At 44.2% G+C, this 20,627-nt stretch overlaps 2 protein-coding genes across 4 annotated transcripts in view; one reads left to right on the plus strand and one right to left on the minus strand.

Moving 5' to 3' along the window:
• The window catches only part of LOC142592594 (RNA-binding protein 5), a 67,880-nt gene extending 60,903 nt beyond the window's left edge, over positions 1-6,977 (minus strand). For 2 of the 3 annotated variants that reach the window (XM_075704130.1, XM_075704128.1), the window contains exons 1-4: positions 6,486-6,977; positions 6,253-6,385; positions 5,859-6,158; positions 1,770-1,839 (exon numbers count right to left, since the gene is read on the minus strand). In XM_075704130.1, the coding sequence (XP_075560245.1) occupies positions 1,770-1,839; positions 5,859-6,158; positions 6,253-6,385; positions 6,486-6,607 (625 nt within the window). In that variant the 5' untranslated portion in view covers positions 6,608-6,977. The remainder of the gene's footprint in view (positions 1-1,769; positions 1,840-5,858; positions 6,159-6,252; positions 6,386-6,485) is intronic. The other variant, XM_075704129.1, reaches the window with a different exon arrangement.
• Positions 6,978-11,750: 4,773 nt separating this feature from the next.
• Positions 11,751-20,627, plus strand: part of 140up (RPII140-upstream gene protein) — a 40,518-nt gene continuing 31,641 nt past the window's right edge. The window contains exons 1-2 of the mRNA XM_075704135.1: positions 11,751-12,134; positions 14,282-14,441. Of these exons, the coding sequence (XP_075560250.1) occupies positions 11,992-12,134; positions 14,282-14,441 (303 nt within the window). The 5' untranslated portion in view covers positions 11,751-11,991. The remainder of the gene's footprint in view (positions 12,135-14,281; positions 14,442-20,627) is intronic.

Below are 20,627 nucleotides of genomic sequence, written 5' to 3' on the forward strand. Positions count from 1 at the left end.
ATACCTATGTATTATATGCATGCCGCTTATAAGGCAGCCGTGCGAGATGAAATACCTAATCAAAGAAAGCGAGGGTACATCCCAGTCACAGGCTTTGATTACTGGACAGACGTGGCTGCTTGGTCCACATGTTTTGCACTCACACGGTCTTTGAAATAAATGTTTTGGTTATAGTGCGGCACCGCTTACAGTGCGGAAATGAGCGACTTACATTATAAGCGGTTTATGCTGTATGACAATTTGCAGAACAACTAATACAGGAACTCAAGACAAATGTCTAACCTATGGAACCCCCTCTGCAGTTGTCGCCCATCCATTACAAGCCCTGCCAGGAGTGAGACTCAGTAACAACACAGGAGGGGAATGCACACTCGCAAAGCACAGATCAAACAGAAACCTCAGGAAATTAGTCAACATCCTTGTTGGGCTTGCAAGAGGATTAGCAATGCATCTACGAACTGTGTTTATGCTTTTGCATATGACAATTCTGTCATTTTAATGGAGCACTAAAGGAAAATATTAAGCTCAGTTAGATTGAGAGCTTATCTGTCTAGATGTCTATCACTGTCTTCTGAATGCCAATACATGACACTGTCGTGTAGAAAACTGCCACCAAAAGTCTCGCCCCCATTGCCGGCGCCAGAACTGAGGACATAACGTAATCTGCAGGTCACCTTCTCCTCTGCCGCTTTCTGTGGATCAGTCTCTGATCCTTCAACTCGCACAGGCAGTGCTCCTCGAAGCACCCTCTGCGGCTTGCTCTTAGACAAACATTTCGCCCCCCCGCATGACTCCCTCTCTTGATATGTGCAGTGCAGGGGCTCTCGTCTGCTCTGACATCTTGTCTCCGCCTTCTGGCTTGTCTGCAGTGTCAGCCACCCAGGACGCTGATGTCCTATGAAAGAGGCACCATACTCCACAACAGGGGGCGCCACTCCCGATTTTCCATTTTCATCATTTTCTCGCTTATAAGAGCTCTGTTGTCGGTACGAATGACAAATTCATCATTACAGAAGCCTAACCTTTAAATCTAGCTCAACTTAATATTTTCCTTTAGTGTCCCTTTAGGGCTACAGAAAAATCAGTTACATGTTTGCATTCATTCGGCAGGGCAAATATCTGCTTTCAATGAGCAGCGAGACCAAACACACTTTGCACTCTCTTCGCAATAACGGCACAAAACAGACATATTCCCAATTAAACCCATTAGAGATTACGTTTGCACAAGGATTGATTATTGACTTTGTATACAAGATGTGAAGGTCCTTAACAGTAATCTTGTTACCTTCGCATAAGGAAGGTACTTTTCTCATGTCTACGTACCTCAATAGATACTTCACAGTCTGAATCTGAAGACATTAGTCAATACTTGTTCAAGCATAATCTCCAAACTAGAAACATGCATCCGATTCATGGCTTCCTGTAAAGCTAAGCTCTGTTTACAGGAAGCACAACAGGTGGGAACGCATGATTACAAGAAACGCGTTACAGCAGGCAGAACTGTAATTGCCGGGTGCACATAACAAATGCACCCCTGCTTGACTAATAAATTATTTTTAGCTTTGTCCAAGCCATAAAAATCCATAATACTATGAGCAGGTACTACAACTGGTCATTTCAGAAAGCGAGTTGACAATACAAACAACAAAAGTGCAACTGCATGGCAACATTCTAAAACAAAACGGTAGCACTCAATCACTGGGAAATTAATGGTCACAAATGGTTTTTCAACACACGCAAATTAAGAAAGAACAACAAAGGATGCCCACCTGTATCCTTGCGCTTCATAAGCCTGATGTCCTTAGGCTCAAGGCCATAGCGAACCACTTCATTGCGAAGCTGCAGGCACAAAAGGGCGGATTAACCAAAGTCGTCTGCCAGCTTGCTTTGGCCAAAGAGCGTGTCTGCCCCTTGGCCATAGAGCAAGAACAGCTCTCCACTCTAGGCACTGTCAAAGTTAAATGTTAAAGTAACAATCTATTGGGAAAACAAAAAGATAATTTTGTATGCACGGCAAAAGTGTTAACAAACCGAGCAAAAAAAGAAAGCCCAGCCCTATTCTACAGATTATAAGGCTTGAGTACTACCATGTACTCCATATCATACATAGCGCACAAAGCTGTGGAAGGTACACGGGTAGTACAGGCTTAGAAATTTCACTCCGCACATTTCACAGTGCAATTGTTCGTTGTCTACAATGCTTTCTATGGAATAACTACTACACATACAGTGGAACTGCATTGCTATGTTCCTCGGTGTTGCACTTTCCCGGCTGCTACATCGAGTTGTCGCGGTCGCGACCTAAAGCCTATTGGCTATGTATTGCGTTCCCATTTGATACTTCGCCATTCTGTAATGCTCTCGCATCATACGTTGTGTTTAAATGTGGCAGTCAAGCAAATTTAGCAGTGCAGATGCAAATTCAAAAATATGAAATGGTGGAAGTATGCGATCGTCAGCTCCAATATGCCCACCACAGCGCGATTGTAGGTTTTGCAAGCTCCCTAAAGTCTACTTAGCCACAGTACAGACATTTTATGAGGTGAAGCGTATTAAAAGTGGAAACAGGCCACTGCCATGGAACATAGTATGTGCCTCTTAATTATACCTGCATGCAGGGATGTTTCTGATGTTGCTGCGGCAATTTAGGGCCTTCCTCACTGTCTTCCCGGCTGTTAGTCTTTCTCCGCAGTCCCTTGAACAATATGTCAGCAAGGTTCTACTACAATTTGTGGACCATCCCAAGTCGACCTACAATGTTTTGATTGCAAGTATGAGCGGTGTGGTATGACTGCTGGTCGCAGAAACGTGTCACTGCACCCACTTGGCAGTGAATAGGTTCATATCTGCGACACCTCCGAAGTAATAAATAAGTCATATTTTGCGGCGTATAAGTATGAGACTGTTACATCGAATCATGTGACACACGCCTATCTCTTTTACATGCGACATGCTATTTTCAGGTCACAGATGCAAGCAGTTCCTCCAGCCTTAGTAGTGTTGCCTGCCACGTACGAAATGGAGCATGATAGCATCACAAAAGCCAACATCCCACATAGTGGGGCAAACGATGCAACATCTACTGAGAAAATACATGCCCCAATTACCAGTGGTGCCCAGTGAGCAAGCAGAGGGTAGATCACGAGATAGCGACCACACCCAGCACAGGACGCACTGTAGACAGTGACGCATTCAGAATGCAGCGGCGAATTCCCCCTTATTAGCGCCTGAGAGTGGGCGGCCTGATATAATCTCGGAGGCCGTGATGTGGAATCACATCCGCTAACTATCAGGTGCTCGCATCGTGTTCTAAAGCGCAAGTTAGAGGCTGTTAATAAAACAACAATTACTAGCTCAGCAGGTTCTGCCAAGATTGCTTTGGAGTATACCCCTAGCATAAATTAAAATATGGACAAAAAATAACTGATCCAAACACCTGTTATGCATAAGGGAAGTGAGAGGTGTAATTGCTCTGTCAAAGTTTCTAGGCACGGAGTAGTCTGAAGCATAAGATTTCTTGGATTCTGAATTAGGTCACTGCTGCAAATGCAGGTGAACCTGCAAAGCAGAACAAAGCATTTGAGTGGTTTTGGAATTGCTCGCATTTCAATTTATACTGATAATCATCAACAAGGCGTAATAAAATAAATAAAATTTTAACAAAAGCATGCACCCTTCCTGTAAGACTAACAATAACAAGAGTTAAAAAAGAAAATAAATAATAAAATGAGTAAACAAAATAAAGACGTTAAAAATAAATGAATAAATAATATGAAATTTAGATTCAGAAATAAATAAAACAAATATGCTATCCGGCCAGACCCCGATGCAGAGAGTGGGTAAAAAGGCACCAGTGGCATCATTTAATTATTATTTTTTATTTCACAAGTAGTCATTTTTCGTGACCTCTGTGACCAAGCTTGAATGTTGAATAATGCCATGTCACTGTATTTAGCCATTTTAATTCAGCCATATTAAAATTTCGATGCGGTTGTGAAGTCGGGAGACTTCTTCCCTGGCAATGCGTGAGGAGAAATAAAGTCGGGAGTCTCTGGCCACCTTCTAGGCTGAAATGTGCAAACACTACTCTGCACTGTACTAGAAGAGAAGCTCGGGAAAGTTGGCGGTGATTCATGTTTCGGAAATTAACAGCGCAAAACAGACAAGGACTAAGGAAAGGCGCAGCAGGAAGGACGCAGCGCCAATGTCGTGTTCTTCTTTTCCTTCATCCTTGTCTACGTTGCACTGCTAATTTCCGAAACATTTCTGTACGCCCAGCTAATGACGAGGAAAAGGCTTTTTGGAAGGAACATCAGGATAATCCCTATCCTAATCACTCTTCGATGTGCATGTTTGTCCTGCAGCAGGCTTCGACATAGCAGGATCAGAAGCTGGGCTGGCTGATAGTGTTGTACCATCACCCTGGTATTTTTTGCATGAAGTTGCGTAACATATTATCATCTACATCTTGATCCTGGTGGTTTGTATGCATGGCACGTGATTGCAATATGCTTTTGCCCAGCTGCTGGGGTGCCTCCAGTCTACAATGATGCATTCGTCGTAAACATTTGCATCACTGTCTGTGTGAATCTTTATTTCAATAGACTCCAAAAGAAGTATTTTTTTTTGTTCACTCAAATTACTCAACAAGATTACTTTTTTATGATCCGCATCTTTCAATAAGAAGACAGCTGGCCTGATTGTCTGCCTTGCTAGTCAGGCCAACAAAACGAAACCCCCATCTCTGCAGCAGCTGGTTCCTCCACTAAGAAGGTGAACCTGCACCAGTTGTATATCGCAAACATTTGTAATACGATTATATGCCGGTGGGCTTCCATTTTCTTCTGAACAAGTGAGACAAGAAAGGATGCCGAGTGCTGCAGTGAATGTGGACAAAAAAAAAAAGGAAAAAATGCCGACTCACTGAGAAATCTGAAATAAAATGAAAGCAGAGAAGAATAAGCAAAACTGTTAAAAATAAGAACACGGGACAATGTTTGGGAAACTTTCTCTGGAGCACGGACACCCTACACAGATCGCTTCGGTGGGAAGACCCTTCGCTGCATTCTTGACTTGTCACTGACCGCAGTTTAAATATTTTACTCTTTGAAACTATCAGGCAATGGTTTTGCAATTTTACTCAATTCACGATCCTGCTGAATTCTGTATAGAAGCATCCCAACTCCAACTCCAACTGATGCGTTGATGTTGCTTGTGCTGCGCAAACGAAATTTGCAACACACCATGACATTAGCAGCAGACGGGGGTTGGTAACTTGCGCACCTTTCTGCACACTGCACGGCTTTTCAAGAAAAAATAATACTCACAGTTTTGCAAACACCCCTGGTGTCTCTGCACCTATGCAACATACTACAGAAAGTTTTCGTACAACACGAACGGCTACTTTGTCAAGTCATAATGAACTTACACGTGGCTACAGTGGCTTCTAATGGCCGCACGAGTGCAGCTACAAAGTGTGATAAAGCATTGAAGAGATGTATAATTACCCTCATGTGTTCGTATTAGCTGGATCAATTTAGTAGAGGGCTATGCTCTTAACTTAACCGTTGTGGTTCTTAATAGTGCACATAGTATGTTGCGTACTTTGTATAGCAACAATTAAGAGCCAATCATCATCAGTCGTTATGATACCTACATCCCAAAGGTATGCCTGCTTCTACATTGATAATTAGGCATGACGCTACGCAATGAGAGTTCTGTCAGCTAAAGCAGTTTGGTTATAGGCCTTTCAGATAAACGCAAGCGCACTAGAGATATCGGCTACGCCATTCCTGATCACGGTTGCCAGAATCAACAGCTCAGTCCAACATGCAAGTTTCGCGAAATGAAGCCTCTACCTCCGCGTCCGTCGTCTCCACCGGCATGCCCCGAACCATGATGGTGCTGTTCGGTATCTCGTCGCGGCGGTCCAGGACTCGATCGCGGTCCCGGTCGCGGTCCCTGTCGCGGTCTCTGTCCCGACCGCGGTCGCGGTCCCACGAGTGGTCCCGGTACAGCCGGTCCCGGTCCCGGTCACGTTCGCGGCGCCGGGGCCGCTCGCGGTCCACGTCGTCATATTCTCTCCGCCGGTACCGGTCCGGCTCGTCCAGGTCGCGGTAGTCCACATCGCGGGCTGCCATGTCGCGGCTGGCCGGCGACTGTGGGGATTCAGGGGCGTCGTGGGGACCGCACGGGTGAGACGCGGGATGCACCCGATCGGCGCAGAACTGCAAACCGGAAAGCGGTACGTACCGCATCGTAGTCCCGGCGGTCGTAGTAGTCCCGGTCCAAAATCCGGTCGCGGTCCCGGTCCCGGTCGCGACCGCCGCGGTCGCTGCCCCTGTAGTCGCGGTCTCGGCCTCTGCTTCGCTCGCCCCGTCGGTCCCTGCAAAGCAGCGGGAACATAGGGCAGTGTGATTGTTTGGTGCGAGACACTTACTACAGCGTGTGTGTTCGTGCAAATTATTTTTTTGAAAAGGTTGCACCTGTCGCGGTCCCTTTGCCGCTCGTCCCGGGGCGGTGGTGGCGGCGGAGGGCCGGGCATCGCGGTGCCGTCGTAGTCGCCGGGCTCCATGTCTCCGTACTCGCGCAGGTACTCAATGCTCATCGCTGTGGCAACGGGCTGCTGCTGAGCTCCTCCTTAAAGCACTGAAGATGACGGGCCAGGGTTGAGACGCTCATAATGGATCCCGCAACGTACAGAACCCAGCATCGACCACTTCGACGATCAGCGTGCCTAGTAAACGTCTCCTATGCCACCGCCGCTTCGGTTCCTGTGGATTGCGGAATCCCCGAAAGCAAGGCTCACCTTGATGAGAATGCTGCCGGATCAGTTCCTTCTTGCACGGACTCGCTTTAATAGTTTAGCGCCGGTGATGAAGTGCAGGCGCAACACCTTTAGCTCGCCTGGGCGACGTTTTGGCGTTTGCCGCGAACAGTAAACGCCACAGCATTGACCAAAATGGCGAATACGGTGAAAGCCAACGAAAGGAAGCCGCAGGAGCGCACGAGCCAACAACAGCCACTCGCGCGGAAAGCTCTAGACCGTAGCCGTAGGGTGGCGCCGCTAGCCTCATAATGATGGCATTATAATTATGGATTGTAATGGAATATGGACGAATTATAATTACGGGATTTGTGGTAGCCAGCACACGTCCCGGGTCCATAGAGGTTTTATGCCCGGGCCAATGCCTTCTTTACTAGATGCCTGCCGCATGAGCCGACAAGCTGGCTCCTGCCCCTTTCTTCTTTACCCGGGTTAACCTGGGTTAGAGTTGCTGTATATGCTACAAACGAGAAGAAAAAAACCGAGGGGCCCGATTTCTATTAGTCATATCATGAGAAGCCAAACACTGACACCAAGGACAACATAGGAGAAATTACTTGTGCTTAATGAATGAAATAAAGAAACGATAAATTAATGGAAATTAAAGTGAATGAAAAAACAACTTGTCGCAGGTGGGAAACGAACCCACAGCCTTCCTTGGTGTCAGTGTTTGTTGGCTTCTCATGATATGTATATGCTACAGTAACTCTAACCTGGGTTAGAGTCACTGGAAAAAAATCGGCTGCGAGCGCTAGCTGCGGTGGCCGCTGCAAACGTAAATCACGTAGCCCTGCCTTCGAGATTTTAGTTGCGTCTGTTGCGATCCCGGAGGCACAGGACCCGCGGCCTCTCATCAAGCCATTGGTCGAGCGCGCTCCAGCCTAGAGCCATAGAATAAAGACTAACTTGCCGTTCGTGACTTGGAAGTACCGGGCTCGCAGCGTTAACGAAAGAAAACACAGACAAGACAGATGACGATTATCGTTGTGTGACAATTAAGATGCGACCCAAAGGGTGTAATTTTGTTTAAGAGTGTAGTACAAGCCTACGCTCCAACATCCAGTCACGATGATGATGAAGCAGATCAGTTTTATGAAGATGTTGAATTAGCGATGAGAAAAGTGCAAACTCAGTATAGTGTAGTAATGGGCGACTTCAATTCAAAAAGGTGGGGGGGGGGGGGGAAGTAGGCTGGGGAACAAGCAATTGGAAACTATGGCGTCGATTCTAGGAACGCTTGAGGAAAGATGCTGGTAGAATTCGCCGAAAAGAATAAGCTTCGAATAACGAACACCTTTTTCAGGAAGCGTAGCAACAGAAAGTGGACCTGGAAAAGCCCTATAATGGTGAAACAAGAAATGGACTTCATACTTTCTGCTGATCCCAACATAGTGCAGGATGTAGAAGTGATAAGTAGGGTAAAGTGCAGTGATCATAGGTTAGTGATCGAGGGCTAGGATTCACCTCAATTTGAACAGAGAAAGAGTAAAATTGGTCAAGAAATAACAGGTCAACTTAAAGGTAGTAAAGGTAAAGCAGACAAATTCAGGCTGGTACTTGCAAACAAATATGCAGCCTTAGAACAGAGAAATGATGATGACATAGAGGTAATGGATGAAAGCGTAACGAGGCTGGCTTCAGATGGCAGCAATTGAAGTAGGAGGCAAAGCACGAAGGCAACCAGCAGGCAATTAAGCTCTCCCAAGTAACAAAGGACCTAATACAGAAATGACAAAGAATTAAAGCGTCCAACTCAAGAGATAAGAAACAATTGGCGGAACTGTCAAAACTGATCACCAAAGCGAAAATAAGTGATATTCGAAACTATAACGTGAGAAAGACTGAAGAAGCCGTAAAAAACGGACGCAGCCTGTAATCAATGAAAATGAAACTTGGCGTAAGACAAACGTAGATGTATGCACTGAAAGATAAGCAGGGTAATATCATCAGCAATCTCGAAAATATAATAAAAGCAGCGGAAGAATTCTATACTGACCTGTACAGTACCCAGAGGTGTCGGGATACCTCCATTAGAAACAGTAATGAACATGATACGCGCCGTGCACGCCGACGGACGCGCCACTGGTGGCGGACGTGCGCAGAACACGCGGGAGAGGAGCCTGGCGCGCGCCGTAGTTTCTTGTGTCGTTGATCGTGCTTGTCTGTCTTCACGTTTCACGTTTTCAGAGCAAGATAGGCAACACCATTCGGATGTGTGGGGTGGCCAAAGCTTCAGGGAATGTCGAAGAAGAACTGTTGCAGGGTGGGGGGCTCAAATACCGGTGAAAACGTGCCGGCGATACCGTTCTAATCATTACCGGCAAAGCCTCATCAGCGGGAGCAACGGTAGCAAAAATGGATCGTCGCTTCGAAGAGAAATTTCTTGTTCTCATCCTTTCCTTTGTCTCGTCGGTGTTTTTTTCCACTCGATCATAGTTAGACGCGTGCAACGAAGTTCGTCTGCAGTGCAGCATGAGGTTTAAAGGCATTTCGCTAAAGTTCGGAATGCTGTTTGCCGCTTATATCGTTTTCCGCTTCTTTACCGCGTTGTGCTAGCTAGGCAGCACGACTGCACGAGCGCATTGCGTTGTATGTTAAAGCTACTGAAGTTTGCAGGAACTGAAATTGTTGGTTTCATGTGGCGCGGTAAATCCTCGAACCAGCTGTCGCGCACTTCATGAATTTACATCTATATTATGCGTGGCTTGCACATGTTTAACTGTTGCTAGTTGCTCCATGCATAACTCTTGTCGATTCTTTTGAGCTGCGAAGTTTTCATCCTGCCTTTTATTTGTAAAGGGTATAAATCGCGCTGTGTCTTAACGGAATGATACCAAGGAAGTGCTTCTTTAACAGCTTTATTCTTTTCGCCCGAGTGCATCTTAGATATTGTTTGCGTTTTTGGAAATGTGTTTAGAAAATAAGTAGTTCAGGGCGAGAATTGCTAAGAGCTGCTGCATATGGTATTTTTGTTCCATTTCTCGCTGAAAAGTTCGCGTCCCGTTTGGGAAGTCATCACACCTCGATGCTGCCTGAGCAAACTTAACACGCCGAGTGATTTGTTTATTTCACAACGTAGTCCCTTCTTGCATGTGAGTTTTATACTCAACTTAATTCTTTCTTAAACTTACGCTGCAGACGACTAAACCGGGCCTTGCCGCCAGCGCTCATCTACTTTGACTGGCGCTGCCAGACAAATTTGCCTTTAAATATATCATGTGGCACCTCTCTCTAGTAATATAAGAAAATACTGAAAAGTTAGTCAGTCTTTAGCTTTGTAAATTTCCAAGCAGTTCCCTTGGGGAATTTAAAATTGCACAAACTGCAGCGGGAACGGTAGTTCATCGGCGTATGCAGCATAATTGCATCGGCAGTACAGCACTAACACGCGCTTTTATTAACCCGTGTGTTCGGCGACTTCGTTGGCTAGTGTACGCGTTCCCATCATTAAATTGGCAATTACTCTTCTTGAGGCGACTTCGACTGCACTTATTCGGCGATGTCACATGTATTCATCGGCAGAAAAATCACAACGGCATATGCAGATATTTCACCGTGCGGATTTGTTTGATATAAATCTGCATTAACGACGGGTGCTTATTATTCAGGTACAGAAGCAGCACTGCGGCAAGGGTAGGATAAAAAGAAACCATCGAGAGATCGCATCACTCAACAAAATTTATCGGCTAGTGAACATGAGCTCCACGTCATGCAAATGGGGTTCGCGTTTGTCTGCGGGACACACCTTGCACGTATGTGGACCATGTTGTCCCAAACACCGGTAACATCGTGTTCATACCCGCTCGCACAGAGGTCAGAATCTTCCCTACAGCTGTCACCGCAGAAGAAGCAGCCTGGCACCCGACCAAAGGAGAAATCGCAGCCGCGAACTTCAGCCACCCTTGCTGCAAAGGGTTGTCGTCTGCTACTTCTCCCGCGTGTACTGTTGGAAGCGTCCGCTAGGTGGCTTTACGAGGCGTATAACTAGCGATGACGTGAGAAGGCCGCAGATAAAGACGTAGAAAGATTAAGACGCAGAAGACAAAGATAATGATGAATAGCCAGGCAAGGCAACAAGAGTTCAAGATCGCCAGTCACCCTCTAGAGTCTGTCAAGGAGTATGTTTACCTAGGTCAACTAATCACAGGGAACGCTGATCGTGAGGAGGAAATTCATAGAAGAATAAAAATGGGTTAGATCGCGTACGGTACACATTGTCAGCTCCTGACTGAGAGCTTACCATTATCATTGAAAAGGAAGGTGTACAATCAGTGCATTTTACTGGTGCTGACATAGGGGGCAGAGACTTGGAGATTGGCGCAAAGAAGCTTGAGACCAAGTTAACGTCCGCGCAAAAAGCGATGGAACGAAGAATGCTAGGCATAACTTAAATAAGAGACAGAAAGAGAGCGGTTTGGATCAGAGAGCAAACGATGTCCGATATAATGGACATCAAGAGAAAACAATGGAGCTGGGCAGGTCATGTAATGCGCAAGTTTGATAACCGTTGGACCATTAGGGTTACAGAAAGGGTACCAAGAGAAGGGAAACGCAGTCGAGGACAGCAGAAGACTAGGCGGAGCGATGAAATTAGGAAATTCGTGGGCGCAGGACAAGGGTGATGCAAGGAGAGGCCTTCGTCCTGCCTGCACTGGGCATAAAGTAGGCTGACGATGATGATGACCGTGGTTTCGGTTCAGCTCCGAGCGAGCTCCAGAGCCGTTGCTATGGTGTCCATACCGTTGCTCCGAGCAGCGTCACAGCCGGAACACTAGGCCGTAAATTTTAATACTTCACTTACAAAAGCTTAACTTTACAGGTATTGCAGCAAAATGTATGGCAATATTTATGTATATAGTTTTCTATAAAATTTCTAAAATAAACTAGAACAAATGAGACGTGAAAATAGTAGCATGCCACAGCTCGTCCTATTTAGGCGGCCGTTTGCTTACACCATGTGCCGTGATGTGCACGTGAGGTGCCGGCGGGGTCATGCGCTTTTCAGCACGACTTTTTTCACGGCAACCGAAGAGCGATCTAACGTGCACCGCTGTTAGATTTATGAACGAGAACAGCTGTCTTCGGTGATTTGCATTACTGCTGTGTGGACGTTGCCCCAAGGGGTGCTCGTCGATCCTGAGTTTTGTGGTTGAGCAGTCACCGCGATGGAATTCCAAGACGAAGCGAAAATTAGCAGCGCGCCCGAGGGCCTCCGGAGCGAGATGTTTCGTCCGGAGGATTTTCGAGAGAGCAGGATTCTGGCGAACGAAACCGGCATGGACCGTCTGAAGGCGATGTTCGATATGAGGTGCGGACGCGCGCACACCTATATCAAACGAGTGCCCTCTTCACTTATTACGGGTGTCACACGCGCACTTTTGATCGCGATCAAGCCCGATCGGGATCGAATTTCTCGGTCGTGATTGGCTCCTTTTTGCAAGCTGCGCGACGGCGCCAATCGCAGTCGAGAATTTCCATCCGGATCGGCTTGATCGCGATCAAAGGTGAACGTGTGACACCGGTATTAAACACTTGGTGATGATCATTTACGTGTGCGGGAACCAAGTGAGCTCAACAATGGATGGATCAGTGATCGCAACTCGTTTTGCTGTGTATCGCGCGTTATCTTGATTGGTTTCGTACTTATTGGAACTCCGCGAATAAGTTTCAAAGCGTACCAACAACCTAATTTTTCAAACCCGCTGTGATTTCGTACACTCAACAACATGAAATCGGAGCCACAAATTCTCGATGCTCACCATCATAGCTGCACGACTGTCATCCACGCACTGCGTTTAAATAACCGCTACATGCGAAACGAGGTTCTGGACAGTGCACTTCCGCCTGTAATGCTGATCAGAGCTTCGTACTATCAGTCTGAGGTCCGGAACAAACCGGTGCTGAAAGTGTACCCTGTAGGCTTTACAATGAACGTAGCGTATCGAGTTGTACAACAAAATATGAAAACTGTGAATCCGAGAGCTGTAACAAAGTGATGCCTACCTAGAAAAAATTCCAATTACGTGTTAGTCTGCTTGCTTTCTCTAAAACAATCTTGGTGGGCAGTGTTCTGAAAATAAAAAAAAATATTAAAATATGGGGTTTTGCGTGCCAGAACCACGATCTGTTTATGAGGGATGCCGTAGTGGGGGAATCCGTAAATTTGGACCACTTGGGGTTCTTTATCGTGCACCTGAATGGGTGTTTCCCATTTACATGAACGTTTTCCCATTTCGCCCCATCTAAATGCGGCCGCTGTGCCCGGGATTTGATCCCTCGACCGTGGGCTTAGCAGCTCGATGTCATAGCCACTAAGCAACCACGGCAGGTTTTTGAATGTAGCATTGCCACCGCCGTTTTTTAATGTACTATATATGTGCACTGCAACTTAAAAAGCACTACCTACTTGGCAAAACCTTTATCTTACTATATGCACTGTTTCATACTTGGCAAGCAATGCTGTGGAAGATGCGCAAGTGATGTGGCCAAAGAAGCCTCACTTTGCAGTTTGGCATTGCATTTTCTTTTTACCTACAACACTAAGCAATATAACTAAGTAATATATTACAACTTCCATGAAATTTGCCGGTGAAAGTTGGAATTGGCTAGTGCAAGACAGGGGTAAATTGAGATCACTGGCACAAACCTTCGTCCTGCAGTGGACATAAAAACAGGTTCATGATGATGATATCGCAACCACAACTTTTGCACATAAAGTTACTTTGAAGCAAGCATTAATTTTGCACCAATGTGCATTGGGTATGTGACACACCGTGTTTATAGTTGCGAGCACAAGTGATGAGATTTAGCTGTAGGTTGCTGAAGTCCTTCACTTCTGGTCACTAGGTTCATACCTGTGACCCTCTCACGCAATAAAAAACATAGTTTGCAACATAAAGGCGCAAGAACATAACATTACGTTGAAATTACATGATGCATACCCACATCTTCTGTATGTGACGCACTGTTGCGAATGAGAGCACCGAGAGAAGTCTATACTCGCAGACTACTACCGTCTGCGGCAGTTAAGCGAAAGTTTCAGCATGTGTGTTACTGTGCAGAGTAGTCCTGCATAGCTTTACAGCGCTTCTGGATTCTTGGAGCAGATGCTGAATGACCTTAGCTTCTATGTGCACATTTCCCAAAACGTGGAAGAGCAAAGGAGAAAGAGAAAGGTCAGATTTAACACTCGGTGGTGCATTTTGTACGGTTTTGCTGTTGTAAAAATGTCTTTTTTTTTTTCTCACATCCCCAGGTTAAACTGAAGCAGATGAGAATGAGGAAATATATTCAGGAGCGCTCTGTGTATGCGTGCTTTGCCTCCATAGCCCTTGCTTCATTGTCGCAGGAAGTTGTCTGCGAGTATAGCCTTTGTAATGTTGCCTGCTACGTATAAAACAGAATACAGCATCCCGCTGAAGTGCAAGGGGCTCACATTGACTTGTTTTTGTGCAGTAATGGCTTTGGACCGGAGCTATCACTGGTGAAGTCAGCATGTTTATATACTGCGAGCACAGGGGCCCTTGTCGGCGGGTGGAACTATGCCAAGACTGCTAGGGACAACTACATACGCAAGAACCAAGGAACTGCTTTCATCAACCCTAAGCAGGCAACGGTGGGTGTACCAGCAGTGCACGTTCCCAGTGAGTGCAGGGACATCGAGCTGATGTATACTTTCATTGTGCACTGTGACGATACGGATGTTCTTTTTATTGCGATAGCAGTTATATGGGCACTTGAGGTGTGCTGTTGCCAACAAGCTGTCACAGTATCAACGTGCATGCATGGGACACACATGGAGAGTTAGAAGGTCTTTAGAGACTTAGAGTGGTTTTAATGCAAATAGCGTTCTGGGCAAAGTCGGACCAGTTTTCTTTCCGGATATCTTGATATCCTACCGGAAATGTGAACAAATCCTCAGGATAGCACGGTCAAAAATTGTCGGCCAATCCTAAAGGTAGTGCAGTTTAAAACGGGGGTCATTCACGTGGGCATGGGCCTCTGGGTATGCCCGGAATTCATGGTATGTCCGGCAGAACGCGCAACGTGTCCTGAGAGAAGTGAGAGAGTGGAGCCCGGCTTCACTACGTGCCTCATACATGGCACATTTTGGCTAATCCTATAATTGTATGTTCATTATAGACGAGTTCTGGCCAAAGTTCTTTTTTTTCTTCAGTAAAAGTGACGAAGCCAAGTGGACACACAGTCACACTCCACTCATCTGGCTCCGCGGGAGCAAAGGCAGCATTCCGGCTTTTGTTATTGGGTTGTATTACTATACTTGCTGAGCAGCACCACAGCATATACCATGCCTTGGTCCATATACTGGTCTGAGCAGAATGGATAGTAAACGGGAGGCTAAGTCCATCCACTCTTTTCTTTGGGCGCCGACACGCATGGATGGTTTCCCTTTGGCCTGATCTGGTGCACCATTGAGATGTGATGCCTGCAACACCACTGCGGGTGCTCCGCATCGCGCCAGCACTCCAGGACGCCTTCAGTGCGACACTGAACCTTACTATCACTTTCGGTGCTTTGCCTTCTGGCGAAATCGTCAATTTTAAGATTTATTGAGGTACCGTCAAGGCCCACATAGGGCATTACAGAAGAGAGTGAGGCAAGCATCTACAAAATTTATAAGCATTATAAGCAGAAATACAGCAAGAGCGCATGAATAAAAATACATTTTTGCATATATTATTGAAGTGCAGCTATGAATACATCGAGTTCGTTGCTAATGCTATTGAGGTGGACAAACTCTACCATGCTTTCCTTGTCTGAGGGACAATTGAGTAATAAAAACAAGTTTGACTGGTTAAAAAGAAGCACCTCCTTTGTACCGATGGTCCATACGAAATGAGAGGTAAAATGGCTCTGAAGGTGTTTACATTTCATTTCATAATTGAGGTGATAGATTAAAAAAAAAACATTGAAAAAAGAAGCTTGGGTTGGGCTGAACACGTCCACCAGACATCCCTTGCATAGTCGTTTATTCATTTATTAATTTATTTCAAATACTCACAAGGCCAAAGCCATTAAAGAGAGCAGTGGTAAAAGGAAGAAAACACACATGCACTTTCCGTTTAGTCGCCCATTCCGCAACCTGTGGATATCCTGTGCATGTGTGAGAGCAACCTCGTGGGGACATGCTGAAAAACTTGTGGAAAGCAGCCGTTCCTGGAGGGCTGCTTGTTCCCAGACAAGCAGGCAGCATGCGGCGACCCACCTGGAACAGCTGCTTTTTGCTGCTGCCAACAGGCGGCAACACGAGTTTATGCTATTTCTGCCTTTGCAACCACTAGCTTCCTCCATAGACTAGACAACTTTGCATATGTTTCCCCTTAAAAGCCAGGGAAGTAAATGTGCCATATGTTACATTGAGTGACCCAGGCCATAAAATGCAATCTTTCTGCAATGTTTCGATAAGAACAGAGCAGTGGTAAGCACGAAATCTTTTTTGCAACGATTTTAAGTGAAAAACACTCATCCCTGTATACAGTACTACCTATTCCAATGCTGTAGTAAACTTTCTAGACTGATGCTTATACAGGACAGCTGTGGATGAAGCAGAAAAGCACTTGTTCCTTAGCAAATGCATTTTGTATCCCAATTCTATATGGTGACCTCCAGTCGTTAAATAAGAATAATTTGCCTCAAGGTGGCCAAGGAATTTGTTGTCTTGATTTAGGTAATGCAGTTTTTATTTGGCCGATCGCATGTCTGGTGCATCTCTTTAATGGAATAGGTCGGGCCTTATCTTACTCTTTGAATTAGGGTGCTAAATACTTGTACATATAAGTAATGTTATGGCATATTCTTATTTTTAACATGTCCATTTTTGTTTATCTGATTGGATTCTTATTTTATCCGAGCCTCTCATAATTAAATTTGTGCTTAGAATTGATGATTATCAGTTCCTCAGACTTCGCTAAACCGGGTATCAGTCACTTTTGCATGATTCAAGGAATTCCCTAAGACCAACCTTACCCGTCTGCCTACCCCGCAACAAAATTTGCAACACTTAGATGTTAAGCTCCAGAAGAACACTTTCCTGAATTTCAACTTCAAAGTTTCACAACTCTTGTTCTTAGGTAAGCAGAGCAGTAAGATTGGTCTTAGGGAATTCCTTGAATCATGAAAAAGCAACTGATGCCCAGTTTAGCAAAATCTGAGGAACTGATATTTTGCAAATCTTTGCAGAAAATTAAAGAAAGCGTGCATAAATTTAGAACCAAATGAGGTAAACAGAAATGCACTTCGTATTTGAAGTAAGCACATATCATTATACATGATATCATGATACATGAGAAACAAGAAAAAACACCTATATGAAAATGCAAAGCGTGTACAAACAACATTGGCTTGGGATAAATACAAAAGCTATCTAAAAGAGTACTGCACAGCTTTATTGGTCGCCAAGAAAAAATATTTTTCAAAAGACTTACCGGGAATTCTTACAAGCAATCCAAGAAAATTCTGGAACATAGTTAACCCTAGTAATAAGTGCAGTAATATTTCAGTGCAGGATAAAAACAACACACCTATTCCTGACAGTGAATGTCCGACCGCATTCAACTTATTTTTCACATCTGTCTTTACAAGAGAAAATAATTGTAACATACCTTTTGTTCCCGATTTTGATTTCCAGTACATGGCTACCATCACTATCACTTTAAAAGGCGGAGTCGTTCTTATAGATAACCTTAAAATGTCTTCATCCTCTGGCATAGATGGTATAAATTCTAAAATACTAAAAAACACAATACTGGTATCAAGCAAAATTCTCCTACACCTATTTAACCAATTCCTGACAACTGGTATGCTTCCTACAGACTGGAAGATAGCAAAAGTAGTTCCTGTCTTTAAGAAAGGTAGCAAGAGTTCTAGTGATAATTACCGTCCTATATCACTAACATGCATTTGCTGCAAAACGTTGGAACACATTATCGCATCTCATATATATTCTCATCTTGAATGTAATAACTTTTTTTTACCCGAAACAGCATGGTTTCCGAAAAGGATTTTCTTGTGAAACCCAACTACTAGAATTCACGTCAGACTTACACTTTGATATGAACAGTAATAAACAAATTGACTGCATCTTTTTGGATTTGTCGAAAGCATTCGATCGTGTAGCCCATAGTCGCCTGATATCAAAGCTCTCAGCAATTAAACTCGACTCACTAACCCTATCACGGATTCGTAATTTTCTCACTAATCGCGAACAGTTCACTGTTTCTTGCTAACTTTTCCTCTGGCCTCTCTGACGTTACCTCTGGTGTACCTCAAGGTAGTGTACTTGGACCTCTTCTCTTTTTAATTTACATTGACTTACCAAACAATATATCATCTTCTGTATGTTTATTTGCTGACGACTGCATTGTATACCGTTCGATTAACTGTCCCTCTGACCACGCGGCACTCCAAAATGATCTTGCACATATCAGTGATTGGTGTGCTACATGGCTCATGTCCCTAAACGTGTCGAAGTGCAAAGTAGCTTCCTTTTCTCGAAAAACTGTTAACTCTCACTTTTCTTATCATCTGGATTTAACATAGTTGACCACACCACAGAATATAAGTACTTAGGGGTGCTCCTTACTCACAATCTTTCATGGACTAAACACATCACCTCCATTTCAGCTAACGCCTCCAGATTATTAGGATTTCTGCACCGCAACTTGAGAAGTGCGCCTTCACCACTACTAAAACTAGCTTAGGTAACTATTGTACGGCCACAAATTGAGTACGCCTCTTGTATATGGTCTCCTCATCAAAATTACCTCATCGATCTCCTGGAGAGCATCCAGAATAGAGTGAGCCGTTTTTATTAAAAAAAATTATAGTAATCAGTCAAGTGTAACCCAAATAAAAATCGATCTTTTGTTGCATCCACTAACTACTCGCCGTGATATTTCCCTTCTATTATTATTTCATAGATTTGTTCACACAGTTGGCCTAACCTTATCAAACCTGAAAAAAGCATCCTCGACGTCACAACGACTGAACAATCAGTTCAGCTACACCTGAATTTATGGCAACACACACGCTTTTAATTTTTCAGCTTTGCCCCATGCGGTCCATTTATGGAACGCTCTACCAGATACCATTGCTTGCCAATCTAAACACACTGCATTTCGTGATATGCTAACCGATCAATATGCCTTTTCAACCGTCTAAACACTTCATGCGTTTTGTAATTTTCCTGCATTTTTTCTACAAGTTAAAGAATTTCAGTAAACCCAATTTTTTTTACAATACTTACTACTGTATAACATGCAAAACGTTCACAATGTTATTATGCTATTATGTTGTTTACCATTTGTTGTTATTGCTCTATATATTGTATTTGCTAATGTATTAATTTTCCATGTTCCGTGCGTACTCCTTTCATTATGCTGATGTTTATTTTTTTCTCGACACCATACTAGTATGCTACCGTATTCCCCCCCTTACACTATGCCTTCTTGAAGGCCTGTAAGCTACATGTAAATAAATAAATAAATACATGTAGAAACTTTCAGCACCATGACATGTAGAATAAAGGTTAAAAAATTTTTTTTGGTCAGGCCCAACTTTGACTTGCAGTGCTGTAGATTACACTTGACTCCTTCAATTGACACAACACTGTACTTGCATCTGATGACATGCTGTTATCTTGGTTCATTACTGTAATTGTGATGGCAAACCAGACAATTGAAAAAAAGCGTTTTCAGTTGTACAGGCTCATCAGTCGACCAGACATCCAGTTCTTAATGGCATTACATGCATTTATCAAAAAACATAAGTAAGCTTTTTTTATCAGACGTACTTCACATAAACTTTATATTTCACCTTGTTTGGTAATTAGAAAATATTCAGCATTTGATTCAGTATTCAATAACCATTTTAAAAAAACATTCATATTTGATTTGATTTGGAAATTGCACTTTGAATACCCTTAGTCAAAATTGATGTGGCCTTTAACTTTGAAATGTAACTCCATTGTTACTTTGGGATGTCAATTACAATCACTCAATTAGTCAATCAATCACATTTAGCATTGAGAGACCTGCAGCATCACTGTCATTAGGTTTAGACATGCAAGATCCATCAATGTAGTTCACATTCAATCGCCTTATTGACACTTTAAGGACAAGACAGAAAAATATTTGAAGCAAATGCTTATTTTTTATTGAAATGCGCAAAATACATTCAGAATAAAGATATTCAATGAAAAGAAAAAAAAGATATTTTGTTGAAAATTTTTCAACAACAGGGGAAACACCAGGCAGTACACTGGAAGTGAACTTCACCACAAGCCACCTAAGACTTCGTTTGGAACTTGGGGAGACAGTGCTCGTGGCATGTGAAATGGAGGGCATACATTGAGTTTCCTCTACATTACCGGCGGGATACTACTGCAGCCAGATATCTTGGAATGGTCTGCTTCTCTTTGACCGTGCTCTCAAAAGGAAGTGAGCTGGCTGTGCAAAAACTTCTTCGTCCTCTGTTCCTGCTTTAATCCAACAAACGATACTTGCTGCCTGTCATTCAGTGTTGGCTTAAGACGTAGCCAGAAACTCTGTATTTGAAACCGAACTCGGCAACGATGAGGCTGAATAAACTTTCATTGCCTATGGTGGAAGGTCTCTCTTAGTCGAGGCAGCCTTGGTGTTGAGCTATCCTCTTTGCCCGGTCCACCAGGTTGTGCTGGCACAGGCAGCACAACAGAAAGATATTTTTTTCTTGTGGAGTTTCCGACTGGGAGAACCAGCTGACATGCATCCACCCAGAGACTTGGCGACAAAAAATTTTTGTT

Source organism: Dermacentor variabilis, chromosome 9 (genome assembly GCF_050947875.1).
Source record: "Dermacentor variabilis isolate Ectoservices chromosome 9, ASM5094787v1, whole genome shotgun sequence".
Classification (NCBI taxonomy): domain Eukaryota; kingdom Metazoa; phylum Arthropoda; class Arachnida; order Ixodida; family Ixodidae; genus Dermacentor; species Dermacentor variabilis.